Raw genomic sequence first — 22,182 nt, 5'->3', positions numbered from 1 at the left:
ACTTGTTTTATTTGTAATCTAAACTACTCCAGTGTTGTGTTTCAGCTGAACTGTTTGGTAACTCCAGTTCAAGAGGCGAACTGTTGAATATTGACCCTTTACAGGGGCGACAGACCTTTAATATCTGAACTGTCCAGGAAAGAGTTGGACAGTGCAGAACACACATTTTTGGGAAAATCTAGGACTGGGAGTGTGTTGGGGCGACCCTGCAAGTAGTTACCAAAGCTGGTGGAAGCCAGAGTATGACTGGAGTGTTGCTGAACACACTACTGGGGTCAGAGCTGCTGAACAGGCCTGCAGCTATACACACTGTGGGTTTGACCTGCATGCTGGTAGGCTGTTTGTGAGTGGCCCAGAGTGGGAGCTACAACGGCAAAGCACTGTGAGGCATTCAAGGTTGGGGGACAGGCGGTAACACAACCCCTCACTGGTCTGGACTGCACCCCAGCAATGACAATTGTTCAGCATATGATTCAGATTCTGGAGGTTATCTTCATAACTAAAAGGCCTAGAGGCTTCAGCCCAGCCTCTAGCTGCATTGAGACAAGTACATCGTAGCTTAAATGCTTACATAACCAGTCACAGTAGGATCAGCCTTGTACAGGGGGATCATCCTGTGGTGTAAAGCTAGTGTAATGGTTAGTCCCCTGTAATTGGAGAGGAAAAGGGGATGTCTGAGGTTTTCCTGTGCCGTGATCACTGTCTCCTATCATGGTCCCTTTGTGCTGCTCTTAAGTTATACTGTGTGCTCCGGCACACAGCTTGCTGAGGAAGCACAATGGTGGCTAACACCTACCTTTGCATCACCATCCCCTCCCAAATTGCACTGTGAATTGCTAGACCACAGACAAGGATCAGGGCCTTCATATTGTTTTAAAATGGGAATTTATTTTCTAAAGCACATGTTATACACCTATTTAAACATAATCCACAGTTCAGCAGCAATTTACGTGGTCACATAATTGCATGACACATGGGACCATGGAGGTAAGGAACAAAACTGCAGGACCCAGCAACTGAAAACAGCATCCAATTTGGACAGGATATTGATTTTATAATGCTTAGTAAATGAATGAATCAAACAGGTTGCAGCCCAGAAAATCTTCTCAAAAGAGGCTTCATTTTTGTCTGCCCAGGAAGCCACCCTGGAGTTAAATGCTGTAACCGGAACAGGAGGAGTTCTCCCTACTGAATGTATAGGCTTTAACAATATCAGAGTAAAACCAATTGCCATACACGTTGGGAGCGGGCAAGGAAATTTCAGAAATTAGATCCCAAAATCATCTGATCATTAAAGAAAATTCCATGACTTTTGGGGGGTGGGGGGTCTGACTCATGATTTTAAGCTGCCTTCTTGCTGTATGATTTGGATATTTGACGGTCCTTGCTGCTGCTGCTGCTGGGAGTGGGAGGGCTGGACAGAGGAAACAATCAGATTCTCAGTAATGCCTACAATAGAAGGCAGTTGTTCACTGGTTTGACACAGTAAGCTGGTGCAGTGAAGCAACTGATTCAATGTACTTGGAATGTGTTGAGGCATCCCCTACCAGGTTAGGTAATTGGGCTCCAAGACTCTCCTAGCAAGATGCCTCCATAACAACTGCCATGAACAGGAAACCACAGTAGTTTCAAGATAAATGGCTGGATTTAATAGGAGAATATAGTTTAACTCCACATGTGGTCTTATTATGAAAAGTCTTCTATAATGTATGCAATAATAAAATCTGACCTGTTAACAGTAGTAAGTGTTCAGGAGTTCAATGCCTTTCTTTTCACTGTTCAGATATTTAGCATATAAGTTTCAACAAGTGAATTCAAATATTAAGAGAGATTGTGGCAACAAACCTTCATTGCTGGCAAAGAGGAAGCAGTGCCTGCGGACATTATACAGGGGAAACAACCAAGCTATTCATTGCTCAGCCTTTCTGTTCTAGTGAAAAGGTCAGATCGATTTGTGGGCAGACATAATGCCATCATAATAGATAAGCATGAGAGTGGGTGGCCAAAAGAATGTATATGTTTATAAAATGCTTAATTCAGTAAGCCTTTTGGAGATCTATTTTGTATGATTAGGAAATATGCCTTCTTCAATCTAGCTGCAAAACAGATTAACTTAAAACACACCACCAAGCACATATGTTTAGGTTTTGATCAATTTGTTCTGGGTGGAGTAAGCTTTCATCTGTTTTCCTTTCTTCCTAATGCTGGTTGGATGTTGGCTTTTTAGGTCATAACAGCGTGAAACCATGTTCTACGGTATTTACTGTATGAGCTATGTAGGGGTGTTTAACAATTAGAAGCCACCTTGTAAATTTTCTTGCACGTGTACGGCCCGACATTGTGAGATAATGATAGCTATAACGACCCACTGAAGACTATTCAAGTGGAGGGTTCTCAGCCTCTTACAGAATAAATTTTAAAACTTGTTCTTTTCATGACTCATATTGAATTAATGTAGTTGGTTCCTTTTAGGCATCTATCTTCCTTTTCCAACTAAAGCCATGAAAATATCCATCAAGTGTAAAAGAACTTGTCCCTATAGGAAATCTTGGTTCATGGGAATGAGTGCAGTCTTCCACCATTTTAAAAAAATGAAACCATATGTTCCAGCCTAACAGGATTAATGCAATGTTTTGTAAATATACTTTTCCCTTCACAAATATCCTCATTCAAGAGTCTAAAGCATATTTTACTTCAGATTGCAAAAGGTATTGCCAGCCGTAAGAGCTATAAATGACTAGAAATTTATACTCCACAAAAAGTTACTTTTTTCCTTTCTGCCTCAGTGGAAAACAAAATTAAGTTGCATTGTAACATACTTCTCAACTTTAAAAGAGACATTGTCTAGTAAAAGTGACAAAAACAATGGAGAATATTATTCTGTTCTGCTTGATGTGTATTGTGCAAGAAAAGTCTGCTTATTTGATCAAAAGACCCATACTTTAGAAATATAATCTATGACACACTATGCAAATACCGTAAAAGAAAAAAAAGGCTTAGAAAAACTAGCAACAGTAACCACAAGGATTTTTTCAGCCACAAAAGCATTAAGAATTTGTAACTGTTACAAACACTAATAAAAAAGACCAATTTATTAGAAATATTAAATTACATTAATATTACCTTAATGAGACTGCTTACCAAACTAAATCAAGCCATATGGCTGATTAAGTTAAAATGGGACCTTGCAGCAACTGAGTAATTTTTAATTTTATTGTATTGGGACTTATTTTTTAAAGAATATTTAAGAACTGGAACCAAGTCTTATTTTATGCAAAAATCTAGTCTTCTTTTCCTACCAGGATACAACATACAAAAACATAACAGCGAAAGTATTCATGTGTTTCCTTACCCAGTATATCCAACTGCCGTAGATGAGTACAGTTAGCAGCAAGTTCTTCAATGTCTGTGTCACATACAGACCTGTTGGCTGTAAGAAAGAGCTTTTGCAAGTTGGGGAGCTTACGCGCAAGGCTTGTGAAGCAGCCAGTACTGCTCTGTAGTGTAGGGCACCAGCCAAGATCAAGCTCCTCCAAGAGCTGACACCCTGAAGCCAGTTCTGCTATTCCATTTTCAGTAATGTTTTTACACCTCCACAAATCCAGAGTACGAAGTTTTTTACACTTTGCTCCGATCATACTCGCTATCAGGTCATAGTCTTCAATCTGTGAAGAAAATAAGCACCATTTCTTATATATCATCATCCCCAGTTACACCCGAGCAGCTTTGTTTGCCACTACATCTATTGATCTGTCTTAAGTGTTTTTCATTTCTAAGGAATTTGGAAAGGAGTTCATTGCCACATTGGACAGGTCTCATTCTGCTTTTTTTTTAAATAAGACAATGGCAAGGTGAATATTCCATCAGTTTTTAAACTTTTTTGTTTTTAAATTTACTCACTGAAGAAGAAAGACCACTGGAAAGCTAAAACTAAAACTGGTTTTCTTCCCAATATTCCTTTTTGCATTTCTGTAATAGCTGTTTTTTCCCTTCCAAAGGGTAATTAAGTTTCACTGACAGTTATCTGTCCTGCTCATATAAAGGGATTATGGGAAGGATAACAATAGAGCTATTGGCGGTTTAATGACAGTTAATAAAAGAAACCATGCACACACATCTGCATATGGACAGAAGAATAAGCCTCATCCCTTTTCAAGGTTGAACAAGGGCTGGACCTGGATCTAGCCTTCAGGGAAGCACTGCCAGTCTCCACTGTGGAAGCTATGGGGGGGCAATGAAGAAGTGACCCATTGTATGAATAGTGGGGCAATATAACCCACTATCAAAGGAGCGTTAGGAAGTCTAGAATGTTGGAAGAGCTAGTTGGTACTGCTCCCTCCAATTTCTGCTGAGCCAACTGGGCGAGGTCTATCCATCTCTTCCGTTGTCTTTTGTTTCCTGAGTGGGTGGAGAAGCCCACCAAATCTCCTATTAAGTATTCTGTTGTATCTATAGCCACAGGGAGCTGACAAACAAGGCACCCTCTATGCCTGCCTCTGGCATTCAGGTGCAACATAGTTTAGGAAGGGCCTCACCATCAGCAATTCCTATTTTTTTTTATTTTTTTAAAAGTAACAAAAAAAAAAAACAAAAAAACCCCCACACCCCATGGCCCTGGGAAGCCTGTGACTAAAAATAGCTCCATTAAATCTAACTCTTTATGCATACACAAAGTTTTATTACTGTTGTGTTGTTCATGAGTGCAGGGCTTCCAAGAATCAATATTTGTTTTAAATAAAAATGGATATTAGACAGTTTTGGAAGCAAAAAAAGCACTATACATATAAAGAATTGCATACACTTTACAAACAGTTAAGAGGGTGGGAGAATGGTGAGCTAATTTTTAGACCTACAAAACTGGCCAGTGACCCTTTAAATACACACACATTCATTTTTGCCCTTCCATGAGAATAGAGGCTAACATTAGATAAGAAAATATAGTAAACTGGCTTTTAATACTTTTGTAAACAAAGAAACGTAAGTTCGATATTAGCCATCCCTCTCTCACACACACCTTCAAGTACTTACCATGACACAGCTACCCAAGCTGAGGTGCTGAAGCTCTGAACAGAAGTTCAGAATGCTGAGCAGTGCTGTTTGCTGCCATTAGGGACCACATCAGAGGCAAATATGGAAAGTGAATCAAAGAGAAGAGGTCAATTAGACATTAAAGGCTGTCACCACTTTCCCTGAAATACAACTCAAAACCTAGGTTACAGACACCACAAATGCCACTTAATGAGTCCCTAAGTGCTCTAACCATTGATTGGCTTAGAGTCAAGGTAATCATTACAAGGCTTTGTGTAAGTCACTTTGGATGAGATTTTGCGTGCCCCAAAGATACCTATATTCCCATGACCTATCAGTTCATTTCCCACAGGAGAGCTGTTGGAAAGTGTGGTAAATTCAAACAACAAGCAAGGCCAAACCATAAACACAGGGGACTGGTGACATCCCAGAAGAACAGCAGCAGCTCTGACATTCACTGATCAGCTACAGCCTGATGGACCTGCCAATAGAGTCACACAGCATCAGGATTGAGCTGGCAACTTTAATGTCAAAGGATTCTCTTTGCTGACAAGGATACTGACAACCATTGAGCACCTGTCACTAGCAACATGCAAACTGAAATGAATATAACGTGTACTTTACAGTCATGTTTCTGCCATTTTAACATGGCCATTCTGTTCAGAATACTGCTACACAACTAAAAGAATCTGAAACTATATTAGAACCAGATGCACCTTACAGAATGTTTATATGCTTAAATATTCAATTTTATTTCCATAAAAGACAAGGTGAGGCTACCTGTTGTCCTGAAAATTTGTGCTATTAAAAAAAACTAAAACCATTTCACCACACTGTATAGGCCTTATTTTGTTTTGTAGTTTTGAAATAATACTCGTACAGAGAAGACAAGAGAAACCAAAATTTTCAGCCACCTGTCAATAAATAGAACAACAAATAAATGTGAGCTACATTTAAAACATTTTAATCACCTTTTAAAGATACGATAATTTGTATCCTGTAATCTCTGAAACCTATGAGAGTTCATATATGGAAATAAATATCACAACATATTAATAACATGACATTTGTAAATCTACTGTATTTATAATAGTTCTTCACTGAGGAAAATAAAACCAGCTGAGACAAAACAACTTGTTAATAAGTAGAAGTGCTAAAGGAGAACTAGTCTAATATTTGTGTATGTATATTAGAATTTATATAAAATCAGTCTAATTTATTTTTTGTACTAAACTTTTAGAAGCTGTAAAGGAAAATGTCTTTCCCTATTAATGTTCTCTTTTGTTATGTTCTAATGAAACTTAACATTAACATATTGTCTTGAGATGTCCCGGGAGGAATTTTGCCTGTCTCTACCCCATGTCTAAGACATTATGGAAAGACATTATGACTGTAGTCATACAGTGCAATTTCAGTCTTTTACAGTCTTCAGTCTTCTACATAATTTTTTAGCCTATCTAGCCGTGTCTCACCTAGGATACAATATAGGTACCTCATTTCAAATGTTTGCAGCTTTTGCTCCAGATGGTTCAGTACCTGTGTTTTGCAACCATAATATAATATGGATACAATCAGCATTGTATGTAATCTGGTTTAAGATATTATGGACACTGATTTAAGGTTCCAAACATTTTTATTCAGGCATGCTAACAACCTGCTATCAGTAGCTACCACTTATTGATGTCATCTTCATAGTGGCTATTATCTGTTATGGTGGAACCCAAGTAGCAGAAGGTGTCTACTTCTCCAATGTCTACACTGTTAATGACTAGTTTAGTCTGTTTCTTGATTTTTGATGTTACCATTAGTTTGGTCTTTTCTTCATTCAGTCAACAAAAAATATAGATATTTCAAAAGCTCAGTGTTTTGTAGATTCTAGACAATAATTAAAGTTGAAGACAGAGTATATAAAGACAGATTTTTCTACTTGAGGCATATATTAACGGGAGATGTGCATCCATAGAACAGAGAACACATACAAACTTCAATAATGAAAACGCTAATTAGAGATCTCAGATGATGGAAAAGAATGTGTAAGAGATTTTGCAGTTTCACTGTTCTGTAGAATGGACACAGAACAAAACACAAAGCCAAAAGTTATACAAAGGATGTCTACAGCTGGTTCATGAAAACATCAGTTGAAAAACAAAAATATTTCTGAAGTGGAAACAGCCTATAAGCTGCTTTTTAAACTTTTTATTTTTGTTACCCTTTTACCGTAGCAATAAGCAGGGATGATCTGATCTTTCCTATCGCTCTTGCTCTAGGACGTACTGATGCATATTGTGAAGTCTTTCAGCCCTTCATTGAAGTGACTGGAGAGCCTGAATCTTTCATCAGAGTTTTATTTTAACTGATTATTTAGACATTTGAATTAAATATGTATTGACAAACATAGGGATGCAGGGTTGTCCCTGCTTGTCAGTCCATGAGTGAGACCATGCCTCCGCACTGTCAAATCTGGGCAGGCAGGCTCAAAGCAGGGATTTGGCTCTCTCTGGTGCCCAGGTCCTCAGGCAGGGCTGGGAGACTATGCAGTCTATGGCCCTGGGCCCTCAGACAGGGTCAGGGCAAATAAGCAGTCTATGGCCTCAGGCTCTCAGGCAGGGTGGGGCAGTGGTGAGCAGCAAACACAAGGCTCACAGGCAGGAGCGAGCACCAAATGTAGTATAGGGACCCAGGTAAAGAGCTGAGCACCAAGCAATCTAGAGATCAGGTCTTTGGTGGGGAGACCTGAGGTTCAGGGCTGTCAGTCTCCCCGGGATAAATGGCTAGTGGCAGCCCCAGCAGTTCCTCAGCGTCCCAGGTGGCAGGCAGCTCCTTGGCATCCCAGGTGGAAGGCAGCTCCGGCAGCGGGCGAGAGATGTCCTTTTCCTTCGAAAGCTTCCCCCCAACAGTTAGAGGGCCCGCCCTTTATACTTTTACTTCCTGCCCCAACCCTCTGCTTCCGAAAGGGCAGGCATGGATGCCCTGGCTCCGCCCACCAGGGGCTGAGGTCTCCGTCAATCTCAAAGGGAGGCCATGCCCCCTCACTACACTTCCCCCATCAAGTCCAGCGCCCTGGCTTTGGGGCTTGCCAGGCCTCCCACGCCCAACCAAGATAGCCAATTGCATTTGCATTCTCCTTACCAGCCTGATGTTGCAAGGTAAATGAGAATGCAATTACTCGACCATCAAGATGGAGAACGCTGGCAATTAAGTGGGTGGTCGAGGCCCTCCAGTACTACTTCCTAGGAAGTAATTGCACTCTCAGGGAAACAGCTTTTGGCTAAGGTAAAGGATCAGTGTTCCTCGCCATCAAAAGCCTGGGAGAGGACGGCACCGAGTTCCACCTCTGAGGTGTCAGTTTGAACCACAAATCCACAGGTAAAGTCAGGGCTGTTGGCACAGGCAGTCCTTCAAAGCCCAAAAAGCTTCCTCACATGCAGGGGACCACTGTACTTAGTCAACAGCTTCGTCAGGGAGGTGACAATCGAGGCAAACCTGGGGATACACCAGTGAAAGTACCCAATCAGTCCCAGAAATTGTCTCACCTGCTTTTTCGTGGTCGGATGGTCTTGGATGGCCTGTATTTTCTCCATTAGGGACTGCACCTTCCTATGTCCAATGGTGTGGCAGAAGTAGATGGTCTCCTGCCAACCGATGCGGCACTTCTTGGGGTTCACCATCAGCCCTGCTTCCCGGGGGGTCCTCAAGACAGCTGTCACCTGGTTCAAGTAGTCCTCCCAGCACCGGCTGTAAATCACAATGTCATCCAGACAGGCTGCAGCATACTCAGTGTGGGGTTGCAGCAGGCTGTCCATGAGTCGCTAGAAGGCTGCAGTGGTTCCATGGAGTCCGAAAGGCATCCAGGTAAACTAGTAGAGTCTACTGGGAGTGGAAAAGACTGTCTTTTCTTTCGAAAAGGCTCCAGTGGGATCTGCCAGTGCCCCTTTTTAAAAGCTAGGGTGCCTCCCCCAGGTGGTCAAGAAACTTGTCTACCCACAGCATCGGGTACGTGTCAAATCTTGATATTGTGTTGATACTGGAAGTTGATACAGAACCGACATGTCCCGTCTAGGTTAGGGACAAGCACGATAGGGCTCCGCCACTTACTGGAGGATCACTTGATGACTCTGAGTTCCAACATGGCTTGGACCTCTTGTTCCACCACTTCCCACATGTGGCACAAGAGTAGTCAGGTCATCCCCTGAATGACTTTCCAGTATCGGTGGAGATGGTGTGATGGATCTGGGTGGTTCGCCTGGGCCCAGCTGTAAAAGTCCTGGGGAAACACTCAATAAGACACCTGATCTGCTTCAGTTGTTCTCCCGAGAGGGTATCCCCAAGCAGGGGGTCTCAGACTCGGTTGCCACGGGCACCTGAGGACCTAGTTCAGGATTCTGGGGTCATGGAGTGATCAGAATTCCTTCCCATTTGTGCCATGGTTTCAAAAAATTAATGTTATGCATCTAGCACTTCTTCCTTCGGTATAGCTGATGGACCTCGTAGTTGATGGGGCCTGTCCAGTGGATTACCTTGTATGGACCCTACCAGCAGGCCAACAGCTTATTCTTGTTGGAGGGGAGCAGGACGAGAACTCGATCCTCTAGCTTGAAGGTCCGATCATGTGTTCCCTGATTATAGCCTCTTGCTTGTGCCACTTAGAGATTCTCCCTCGTAAGAGCCCCGGGTTGGGCGAGGTGTTCCTGTAACTGGAACGTACTGGAGTGGACCCCCAACCCAAAATAGAGTCTGGCTCCCACGTTTCCTGCATGAGGAAACTCCCAGTGGCTGAGTTCCTCTGGGAGGGAAATTCTGGAGCATGTTCTTTAGCATCCGGTTGAAGTGCTCCATCCATCTTGTGAGGATATATGGATGTCTGAAGCCTTTTTATCCCCAGGAGGCTGCAAACATTTCAGAGAAGTTGGTACATGAAATTTGTCCCCTGGTCTGTGAGGATCTCACGGGGCAAGCCTACTCAGGCGAAGATCTTTAAAAGTTCCGCTGCAATGGTCCAGGAGGTGGCATTCCTTAGGGGATAGCCTCGTGGAATCAAGTTGCATACTCCACCACCACGAGGATGTACCGAAAGTCCGCGGCACTCTTTGCAAGGTGCCTTACCAAATCTCTGGCTACCCTCTCAATGGGTGTGGCCCACCAGTGGAAGGGTGACTCGGGGGCTTTCAGTACTCCTGCCAGTGCCAACAACTGGCACTCTGGGCATGAGACACAGTAGTGTTTAATGTCCGGGTGGATGCCAGGCCAGAAAAACCAGGCCAGTACTTGGGCTAGGGTTTTTTCCAGGCCCAGGTGGCCAGGCCATCATGGGCCAGTCACAGCACAGCCTATTGATGGCAGCAAAGGACAAGCTCGAATAGTGGCTACTATGTGGCCTGCCATGGGTCTACCACAACGCCATCCACTTAGGCCAACTTCTCATATGTGTTACTCAGCATGGGGTCGTCTTTTTGGTCTTTGCAGAAGTTCATGCCGCATCTAGTTGGGCGTCTTCTCCTTCTGGCAGGGTAGGAGCCTTGTCATCCACGGGGACCCGTTCTGCTGGTGGGGCTGGCTGATCGCCATGATCAGATTCCTCTACCTCCACCTCCATGTCATCGGGACGGTCCCTCTCAAGGTTACCCAGGCCCGGCTCCCCTGTTTCTACCTCCATATCATCAGGGCGATCTCCCTTGAGAGCCATCTGGGTGGGGGTTCCTCAGAGGCCAACGGTTCGTAGAACCTAGTGGAACCCAGACCAGTCTTGGTCAAGGATGATGGGACAGAGCAACTCTGTGGCGACAACCACAGGCATTGTCTGGGTCAGTCCAGCCACTGTCAGTGTAACATTGGCTATGGGGTATGTGGAAGCAGTGGAGGGGAATATGACCTTTGGTCTGGCTGTGGGTCAGAACCAGCCACTGGTGCACAGCCGGAATCAACTAGGCCCTGGTCAATACTTACTGGGTGATTCAGCGGCAGTCGACTGGAGTTACGCAAGCTACGCAGAGTAGTTTGTGTATTTCCCGTCGACTTCTGTGCTTCCCTTCTGTACGGCGTCTTCACTGCACTGTGCTGACGGGAACCGTGTTCCCGTCGACGGAGCGCTACGCCACTTGAGGGGGTGGTTTTACTGCATCAACTTCTGGATTGACTGAACAGGTCTTCACTGACCGCTCAGTCAATCCAAAAAGGTCAATCTGACAGTGGTGACTTTGCTGCTGTCAGTGTAGACTTACCATAGGTCTTGTAGGCATAGCTTTCCAAGGCTCACAGGGACCATGATCTTGGTGGCACAGGGCCGATGGGCACAGGTTTCACCAAAACACACCTGGCCATAAAAGCCGGGGTGATGACATTGTAATCAACCAAACTGGCCATCGTCGAGAGGCGAGGCTTGCCCCACAGTTGACCAAAGGCTGGAGCACAGTATCCCACGGTAGGAGCCTCTGGCCACCAGAAAATCCTTCATCAGCTGCATGGCCATGTTCAAAGTGTGGGGCTGGTGTCGTATGACCCAAATGTGGCCTTGCACTCCCAGTCTCTGGAATAGTTGTTGCTGTTGCTAGAGGTGGGCAGCTTGCTGTCGCTGCTGATTCCCAGCCCACCATCTCACCAGTTGGTCTCAATCCTTGGTGGCCTCTTCTGGTGGTGGGCTAAGAATGGGTGCAGTCCATCTTGGCTTCAGGGGGGCAGGTGCTGCCCACATTCTCCACCACGTGTAGGGGTGCAGGGCTATCCCTCCTTAGTTAGTCCATGAGGGAGGCCACACTCCTGCACTGTTGCACCTGTGCAGGCGGGCTCAAATCAGGGAATTAGCTCTCTCTGGTGCCTAGGCTTTCAGGCAGGGCATGGCCACCAAGCAGTCCATGAACACGGGCCCTCAGAAAGGGCAGGGCAGGGGTGAGCAGCAAACACAGTCTAAGGGCCCATATAAAGGGTTGAGCACCAAGTGGTCTAGAGCTCAGGTCTTGGGTGGGGATACCTGGGGCTTGGGGTTGTCAGTCTCCCCGGGGTAAATGGCTAGTGGCAGCCCCAGCAATTCCTTGGCACCCCAGGTGGCAGGCAGCTCCAGCAGCTCCTTGGCGTCCCAAATGGCAGGCAGCTCTAGCAATGGGGGAGAGACAGCCTTCTCTGACAGCTTCCCCCCAACTGAGCTAGAGGGCCCACCCTTTATACTTCCTCTTCCTGCCCCACCCCACTGTTCTGGCAGGGCAGGCCTGGATGCCCTGGCTCCACCCACCAGGGCACAAGGGCACGTCTTCCTATCCATCTCAGAGGAAGGCCACACCCCCTTGCTAAAACAAACAACAGTGTTTTAACAGTCTGAATAAAAATCATTTCCCTTCTTATTTAAGTTAAGTGCCAATGCTGCCTGAAGAACAAATAGATATAGACTGGCCATCAACAAGTTTAGGCTTGAAATAGATGACGGTTTCTGACCACCAGAGGAGTGAAGTTCTGGAACAGCCTTCCAAGGGGAGCAGCGGGGACAAAAAAAATCTAACCAGTCTCAAGACTGAGCCTGATAAGCTTATGGAGGGGATGCTATGATGAGGCTGCCTACACTGGTACGTAGCTGATTTGCAACTGCTAGTAGCAAATATCCCCAACGGCCAGAGATGGGACACTAAATGGGGACGTCTCTGAGTTACTACAGAGAATTCTTTCCTAGGTGTCTGGCTGGTGGGTCTTGCCAAAATGCTGAGAGTTCAACTGACCAACCTACTTGGGCTCGGGAAGGAATTTCCCCCAGATCAGATTGGCAGAGATGCTTGAGGTTTTTTTTGCCTTCCTCTGTAGTATGGGTTTCACTTGCAGTTTTAAACTAGAATGAATGGTGGATTCTCTGGAATTTGAAGTCTTTAAATCACTATCTGAGGAGTTCAGTAACTCAGCCAGATGCTATAAGTCTATTACAGGAGTGGGTGTGTAAGGTTCTGTGGCCTGCAATGTGAAGGGCAGACTAGATGATGATGATGATGATGGTCCCTTTTGGCCTTAAAGTCTATGTATTTGAGCCAATATTATAGATCACAAAAATTTTGATTAGTAGAGTTTGTACAGCAATTAGGCCATTACTGTAAGGCACACCAATAGAGCCAATATCATAGCCAGAAGGTCTACAAACTAGATCTTCTTGATAAAATAATCACATAAATACCTGCTACACTAAACCCAATTGACCTGATGTGGAAGTACCAGGGTTGTTTTTAAGGAAAAATGATCTTTTAACACTAATAATCTTTCAATTTTCCTCACTTGAAGGGGAAGGGATAATTCTTCTATATAAACATAGCAGCAGTTTTTTTGCTCATAGACATTAAGATATGCATGCAGACAAGATCCCAGTTTATTACTTTTAATCTTAAAATTATATCTTCCTTCAAAGTAGGGTACTTCCTGTCCCCTCACAATGGGGGGTGCGGGGTGCGGAGGGAAAATAGGGGCTATCGTGGGTCATTACTCTGAGCGTGGGTTTAGGACTGTCCCTCAGGAAGTGCTATCCAGAATGACAGCTTCCAAAGCTGAAAAATATATGAGAGTTTAAAAGTGATATTTAGCTCAAGCCATTTGAAGCAGTACCTTGACATGAAATTTAGGGAGTTCCTGGAGGAACATCTTCCTCCTTTTTAAGCTACGTAAGTGAACAATAACCAGAACAAAAACCTTGGACATAATGCAATCCTCCAAGGGCTGCCTGAGATGGAGGGTCCTAGAATGAAAATTCACAGGTGAGAGGATTTTTCCCTCCCTCAGTCCCCTCCCTATCAGTCTTCTCTGTGTGATATAGAGAACAACAAAATCCAGGGATGGATGGATAATTCAATCTATCCACACAGGATTGAAAAGGAATTTAAAGGTTACTGGGGCAGCTTGTTCCATAACACCCTTCTACCAAATACTATATCAGCAGGAGTGAGCATATTGACTCAAACAGTGTTTGAGAAAACAAGGATGGAAGGCTCTGTAGTAGCCTTACAGACCTTCTGATAAGCTGTTTGTAATCTTTCCACCCACAAAATCACTGCTGTTATCATGGAGTGCATAGCAGTGTGAGGAGTTGTGTAACTGAGGATTTGAAGGCCTCTTCTTATGAAAATTTAATCCCTTGAAAGCTCTACTCACATCTAACTTATGCATTTTACTTCCTTAGGATGTTTGGATTCATCCAGAAGGAAAAAAACACCTCTCCCTACTATAAAAAGAAGATTGTGGTGACCTTGAGTATGCAGGCCTGTTTAGCTCACAGAACTACCATGTCTGATAGAATATGTAAATGAAATTTCACTGAGAACATGCGAAACCCCACACGCACTTCCATGCCACTGAGTCAAATGGCCTGGTATCTGGTCTGATGACCAGTTTCTCTGGACTAGACATCAAGTAGCTTTTAAACAACATTAAAAATGAATTCGCCAAGAGATGCTAGTATGGGATCTAGATCAAGATCTTTATATATTGATTTGCTGCAATTGCTGGCTGGAAGTGAAACAAGACTAGTGATGGGTATCCACACGAGACCCACCAGTCCAGGAGTGGAGTCAGATTTTATCTTAGGAGAGATGTGCTAATGGCAAATTGTACATTACCTTCTGTCTCTCTTCTCAAATAAAGATATTCTTGGACAATAAATTGAGATACTGGATATTTGTGATGGCTGTAACTGGCTTTTCCACTTGTTTGTTCAAAGCCATGTTTCTGAAAACTTTTGATGATGGCTGCTGGCTCTGCATAACATGATGAGAAGGTAGTCAGACAGAAGCAGACATATATCATTTTCACATTAAGTAAGGGATGATACAGCATTTATGAATACCCATGCGGAAGTTACAAGTCCAGAAAGGGAATACCGCCTATTGAAAATGCTTCTTGTAACTGAAGCTAAAGTATCTCTGGGCGACTTTCCCCAAACGTATTTTTAATAAATCTCTAGGTGGGTGTTTTTTTCATATTCTGAAGGTTTTGGAAGATAATACCCATATCTTTTGGAAAGATAAGGTATTTCCACCCAGAAAATCTCTTTGCTTATGGACTTAAGAGACTTGAAATCTAAAATGGGCTGCATGCCATTGTTTCTTTGTGCCATAAAGATTCTTGTGCCCTTACCAAAATATCTGTCTGTCCACAGAACTGGTTCCACGGTTCCAGTGTGCAGGAGATGAACTTCATCTTCTGAGGCTAGGAAGAGCTTGTTGATAAAAAGTTAAAATAAACCAACACTGAAATGGTTCACTTCTAATTGCAGGGCCACCCTGAAGTGCCCCTCATAAAGGGAGGAGAGCATCTGCCCAGATGTAGGAAATTCAAAATCAAGAGAATCTTTTGGAATTGGATAGTTTTCCAGAAAATACCAAAGTTGGTCTTCCACCTCTCAGGAAAGGAAGCAATGGCCTCTTCTTAACATGTAAGCTCCACATTGCAACCTGGAGGAGCAGCAACTTCAAAGGGAACATCTGCTGAGATAAGGTAGTTAGATGATTCTCTCAATGGAAGGAGGGAGGGACTTATTCCCATGTCTAAAATCTCAATGACTAGTTTGTCTCCATGCTCTCCAGAGGGCTTACCAACAAAATATTTAGAAAGATAAAATGTCAATCTGCAATTCCAATTTCTTCAAAGGAAGCTTCATCTTCTGAAGTTTTGAATGTACAGCAAAGCAGAGTCAGATGACACATCAGTCCTCAGAAAGCTGCTAGAGAAATCTAGCGTAAGGTAGGTTTGATTTATTGTTTTTTTGTTTTGATGTGCACGTGCATGCTCACAATGGCCTCCCTGTTGAGCATAATAGAGACTGCAGCCAATATTCTCGGGGCTGGGACTGTTGTATCCAGGTTCAGTCTGAATGAAAAATCTTATTCTCCTGTATGTAGGTTTGGCTGGAAATCCTCCCTCAACTGGTATGATACTGCCGTCCACTAAGGAGGCTGCAGCAGGCTTAACCTTATGCAGATTAATTAAGACCTTTTAGTCCTTAGGTATTACTAAATCTTGCTAGAGAATTCCCACTCCACCTTAATCACACTGTCACTAACCAGCTGAGGAATTATTCAGCAGTTCTTCAACTCTGTAGGTGGGGAAAAGGTTTGTGTTTTGTTTTTAGTGTTTTATTTTGTAAAATCATAAGCACTTGTGAAGTAAGACCCCCTCCCCCCATTTATGTTTATTTCTGGAAAGCTTGGTTTAAGAGTGTCAAAAGTCCAGCTTTAGAGATTTCTCCTCCTCTTTAGAGTAGAAGGGAGATTCTCATGAGGGATTTTAAAAATTTGTATTGTCTCTAAGAGCTGATTGTGAGCAACTATCATCACCAGTACCTGGGCCAAACCCTGAGGGGGGGGATTGGGAAGGGGACCGTGCAAGGGAGAGTTGAAAGGACAGCCTGCAGACATGTAGCCTGCATGCTTTTCTAAGAAAAATAGTAGCCACTTGATGACCTCTTGTGGGGACCACTGTAAAGGGAGAGGAGGTAGGTGCCTCTCCCACAGACGGTGATCCCTGCTATTGGGTCCGAGCTAAGTAGGGACTGACCACTGAGAACAAGGAGCGAGCAGGAGCAACTGAAGACAAATAACTCGCTGGCATAAGAAAGGTCACCAGAGCTGGCACCTTTTATGACATCTGAAATATTTCAGATAAAATACTTGCGAGAGGAAGGATGTTTGTTAGCCATCTCAGCATGTACCATGCCTATGTGCTGGCCGTGAGCAGGAATTTCATTCTCTGGGTCACTATGGGAGATCTTTCCCTGAGATTTCTCCTAAGATTCAGGAGACTCCAGTGAAACTTTCCTTGTTGGTTTTACAAGATTTGAGGATAGGGTTTCTATACCTATGGGGTGTGAGATTGGGGAGAAAACAAAACAAAACCCCCAAAACCAACTTACCGTCAATTGCATGCCACTGATTCTGGTATCAATGAAGGGAGCTTCTGTGCAAGCTACTCAACTGTCTCAGCATGGACCTCATACACACAGTAGCACGAGCCAGGCTTTCCTGTAGCCTGCTCAATTGTTTCAACATAGACCCTGCCCATGTGCTGGCTGGGAACTGGCTTTGATGTCTGTCTGCTATTTCTGAAAGGGATGAGGAAAAAAGGCACTGTCCTTCAGACCCTACTCAGAAAGCCAAAAGATTTGTTTTTTTAAACAAGTTTAGCAGTTTTGAGGAGATAAACCTCAAAGCCAGTGAAGAAACTAAAACATTTAGTTAAGCATCCTGTGAAAGCTCTGCTACAAAGGAAGACTTGGAGTCTGCCATGTGTGCTGCTTCAAGGCAGAGAATACTGGAGAGTTCTTTCTGACTGGCGGTCCTAAACCCAAGCTCAGAGCAAAGATGTGATCTGCCCCAGTTGCTATAGAGACGGGGAATGCCTCCACTGTGAAGACCGTGACACGGAGGGAACTGAGAAAATTCTGTTCAAGAGAGAAGCAATTGCCTGACTGTCGTATAAGGCATTCTAATATCTATTCCTTATTGCAAATGTATGTAACTTCTACCATACTACTGCAGAAAAGCAATAGTTCTTCAATTCCAGCAAAGCAAATCACACTGTTAACAGCACTGATTCAGCTTTTTTTAGACATCTAGAAATATCTTGTTGAATGGCAACAGCTTTCCTTTTTTGTGTCAAGTTCAGCTTTCAGATGAGCAATCTCTGATGGCAGCAAACTGCTGGCTTCATTTAAAAAAGTATATATTTCCACACTAAATCAATATAAATCTGGAACAGCTAATTTCAATAAGTAAGACTGGACATAGAGAGTTTTCAATAACCCTTTGCAAACACTATCCCACAATATTATTTTTTAAAAGAATTTCCTTTCTTCCCGTTTTGGATCTCAGTTGCAGAAATACTAAAACAAGCATTTATGGGGAAAGTAGCTAGCAAAACACAATAATTTGAAAATAGGCAGTCATAATCAGTGATGCTTTTATTGAGCTTTATCTAAGGCAAGTGAACCTTTATTTCCTAGATTTAGCTAAGAACATATTTCATCACAGTGCAACTGTCAATGTTCAGGAAAACAGGTCAGACAGCAGACAATTCTACTTCAAGTTAAAAGGTGCTATGATTATCATGAAGAAACAATTATATCTATTATGATTTTAAACATGCAAATAGTCAACCCTTAGACAAAAAGGATCTAGACAATTAATTTAAAAACTAATCTTGTTGGGATTATCTGAAGCCATCCAGAATCTATTAATTTAAATAATTTTAGTAATTCAGAACTAAGTATCTTCCCACTCTTTGGCATTGTGTAGTAACGTGCAGACAGCCAAAATCAGGAGGCGGAAGGGGGGCTGGCAGAATTTGTGAAACAACTTGTATGTTAAGAAATGATTTAGAAAGAATTATGTCTTTTTGTCTGAGATTTTTTAATTACTAAATTAGAGTAGTAGATGCTGTATAGTTTCTGTTAAATGCCTTTTTTATTTTAAATAAAATCTATTATCTGTATATCTATTATCTGTATAGTTATCTGTAAATCTGTATAGTTATATCACATTATATCACTTTTGTTATATACCATAGGTATTTCTAAGGCAACTATCACCATTGTAGCTAAGCATCTAAGAGAACAATTTAGGAAGCACTAATGATATTCTCAAAAGGAAATTCCATTCTGATTGAAAGAAGAATACAATACATTAACAAAAGACATACAAAGGATATTAAAGTTGAAATAAGGGTCTAGTTTAAAACCACTCTAGCAAGGAAATTAAGATTTCCAGTCTGTTCTTAATTTATCCCACTGAGCCCAAGATATTGTAGGATGCAAAGATCAATTTGAAGTTACATACTTGTATGTATTACAATACTCAGAACCAACCAGGCTATTTAAAGATTGAATGGGAGTGTTTTATAAAGGAAATGTACAGAACCTTAACGATACCAGAATCAATAGCTTTTTTTTTTTTTTTTTTTTTTAAAGCAAGCTAGAAATTCAGAGCGTTTTTTGAATTTCAGGAAAATTTACATACCGTTTGGCTGTCTAACAAAGTAGAGAAGCATTAATTTATAAACTATTTTCAGTAGCATGTATTTCCTGGATAGACTGCTTGAGTAATTCTGACAGAAAAAGTAGGTCTTGAGTAATACAGGAATTCAAGGATGAAAACTGGATACCTTATGGTCTGGTTCCTGTAAACCTGGATCCAGATTGCTGCATAGCTACTAGTGTTGCCCTCTCTTTTTCAGCACCTTATTTAGTGAGGAACACATGAACTAGAAAGAATTAATTTGAAAAATATTTTAATCTGTTTTTATTTTTCTGTGTGTTGCTTCAATAGCCATATTGCAAGCAGTGAACCACAGGGAATCACATGCCAACTAAGAACTAAGCAGTGACCATGCCAGCTTTACGTTTAAGCCATTACATTCTCTGATCTAACTTAAAGGGGGTTTTAGTCTGAGGGGGGAAAAAATCAAAACTATATATATTGCATATAGCAAAAATGCTTCAGACACATGCTACAAAAGTTATCTGCCACTGTGACACCATCCAGTTTTTTTGTTCTGTTAAAAAGTTCTCATTTTTACATTGTGACATCTTTGTGTTAACTTCACTTCAGTGGGAAGTAAAACATTCACAACTATGGATGGCACTGCTGATCTACCTTTAGACTTCATCAAGACAGATGCCCTATTTATTTGGTGTTTTAATACTCAGTGATACAAGCCTATATCAATGAGTGTATTAAAGTACCAAATAGGAAAGCACTTCTCTTGGGATTGACTTGTTATTCATATATTGCACAGAGCTTCTTCTACAAAATGATAATTCTTGCCTTGCTGTGACTTGTGACTGTAGTAGAAAGAGGAAGCCTGAGACATGAGGCCTGGTATAAAGGCCTAGTGTAAGGCCTAAGCCCCAAATATAGTTAAACCCTGTTAATATAAAGCAGAGCTAGCAAGAGTCAGGCTCTCCTCTGTTACAAAACAAGCCTGCTTGCAGGTTCACCGTCTGGAACATGAACTTGGCAAGAATATGGCTAATATTGCAAAAACACTAACATTCCTAAGAAGGTCTAGGCACTGGACACTTGCATAAACACATTCCAGAAGGATCATGCCAGAACACCAGGCCTAATTCAAGATTGGGGAGTATGTTTACACCATAAAGATGATACAAGGACATATTGACCCCTCTTAAAGATAAGGTCATAATGACAGGGTGATGGATGGAGCTGTATTGATCAAACCAACAGTTACAAGGTAAAGGGTGGTAACTAACCATGTCACAGGGGCAATACATAACTTGTTTGTATCAGTTTATAAAAGAGGGATCTCAGAGGGAGTGTCTCTGTCTGGCCAAGGGGGGACTGTTCACTGAGCTGGTCCATTGTCACGGGCATACATGTATTAAGTGTACTTGTAGCACATTCAGGGTACTAATACTGCGCTTTGTTGGCAATGAATCTGGCCGAGCAACTTCGCTACTGAACAGAATCTGTGGTCTTATTGGGCAGTTCGATCGGAGTCTGCTGTACAGACACTCTGTCCAGAGCCAATGCAGCATGCACAGAGAATGCACACATGCAGCCAACAACTGACGACAGTGAATGCTGCTCCATGCATCTTAACTGCACTCTTTAACCACTCCTTTTTATTGTTGCTTTATAAGGAAGGAGACTGGCCTCTTGGTGACTGATTGACCTTCCACCAAACCAGAAGGACTTCCATCAAGGGGGCAGTAGAAGTTCCAAGTATGTATCCATGCATCTATCTATGGTACATATGTGTCCCCATTACAGCAGTATTTAAGTAAATCACAGTCTTCAATGTATTTATCCTCACAACATTGCTATGACGTAGGCAATTATCCCAATTTTTATATATTATCTATAATATATAATATGAAATATTTAATTTTATTGTTTAAATTTTTAAAATATAATTAAATATTATGTAATATTTAATATTATCCCAATTTTACAGATGGAGAAATGAAACACAGAAAGACTAGGTGACCTGCCCCAGTCCACACAGAACCTCTGTGCTAAAGCAGGTAATAGAACCCCGTGCTCGTAAGCCCTAAGCTGGCACCCTCACCACTGGATCATCTTTCCTCCTCAGATGAAGATTGCCTCTCCCACTGCCAGTGCACACAAAAACCACTCTTACTCTCTTACTAACTTTCTGAAGTGCTACACACTGCAGAGTTTGTAGAGGATGACTTTCCCTGTTCCAACATATGCAAAGTTGTACTTTAGGTTCTGTGTTGTTATTAGTTTCTGGACTTAGAGATCATTATGGACAATTTAACTCATTCACTCAGGCTGAATATGGTAGCCATAATTTGCCCTTTACAGCACATTGGTTAAATTAGCGTTGGGAAAGGAGGTTTGCCTTCCCCTGGAGAATCCTTTTGGGACCATATCAGTGTGCATAGGATTAAATGAAAAATGTTTGAGACAGAACTGTAGGGAGACACTGGTTAAAGTTGGGCTTGTGGCATCCCTAGTTAAAAGTGACATGGAAGCAATCACCCATTTCAAATAAGTTCCCTCCTATGGTGGACTTTGGCTAGTGGGCCATTTGTTATTAATGCTGTATTTTGGGTAGAAGTTAGTTATGTGGCCTTCCTTCTTAAAACTTTGGGCACAGGTTTAGGAACAGATGAGCTAGGGACATTATTTGGGAGGACACAGAACATGGAAGAGAGTCTTATCACTGCATAGATTTAAAGGGCCCTAAAACCAAACACGTGCCTCCTCTCTATTGGTATAATCTGAATCTTAATATTTGGAGTACGTACTAGGTGCTGTTGTGCTTTGTGATTATTTAGCACCACAGAAAATGCTAAGTAACAATTAAGTTATTTCAATAGATGTTGTGATCTCTACATATAATCCAGGTATTAGTGTTTTGATTTTGTTCTCATGGTCAAATTATAACTTTATATACACCTGTGTAATCTCCATCCTCTTCAGATTTTGGACTCAGTGACAGTGTGCAGCTGCATCAGCCTTAAGTAGGGTTGTTTGGGTGACGCCAAGGGCATGATTCCATGGTTGGTTTATTTGCCATGGAATCTACCTCTTGCAATGAAACTGTGCTGCAGCTTTCATTAATTTTTGTCTGTTTACAATCCTTTTGGCTGTAAAGATAACCTTAAAAATAGGAACATAAGCCATTTACTTAGGTCTGACTGAATCTGAAGACAACCTG

General features: G+C 42.4%; 1 protein-coding gene across 6 annotated transcripts in view; it reads right to left on the bottom strand.

Annotated features, from left to right (window-relative positions):
* Positions 1 to 22,182, bottom strand: part of FBXL4 (F-box and leucine rich repeat protein 4) — a 110,448-nt gene that overhangs the window by 12,599 nt on the left and 75,667 nt on the right. For all 6 annotated transcript variants that reach the window (XM_067530064.1, XM_067530060.1, XM_067530061.1 and 3 more), the window contains 2 exons: positions 5,029 to 5,100; positions 3,353 to 3,665 (listed from right to left, as the gene is read on the bottom strand). In XM_067530064.1, the coding sequence (XP_067386165.1) occupies positions 3,353 to 3,665; positions 5,029 to 5,100 (385 nt within the window). The remainder of the gene's footprint in view (positions 1 to 3,352; positions 3,666 to 5,028; positions 5,101 to 22,182) is intronic.

This window comes from Emydura macquarii, unplaced genomic scaffold (genome assembly GCF_026122565.2).
Source record: "Emydura macquarii macquarii isolate MOO-44397 ecotype Brisbane River unplaced genomic scaffold, CSIRO-AGI_Emac_v2 contig_3019, whole genome shotgun sequence".
In the NCBI taxonomy this organism is placed as follows: Eukaryota; Metazoa; Chordata; order Testudines; family Chelidae; genus Emydura; species Emydura macquarii.
The sequence above is the reverse complement of the archived record's forward strand: the minus strand, read 5'-3'. Positions and strand labels throughout refer to the sequence as shown.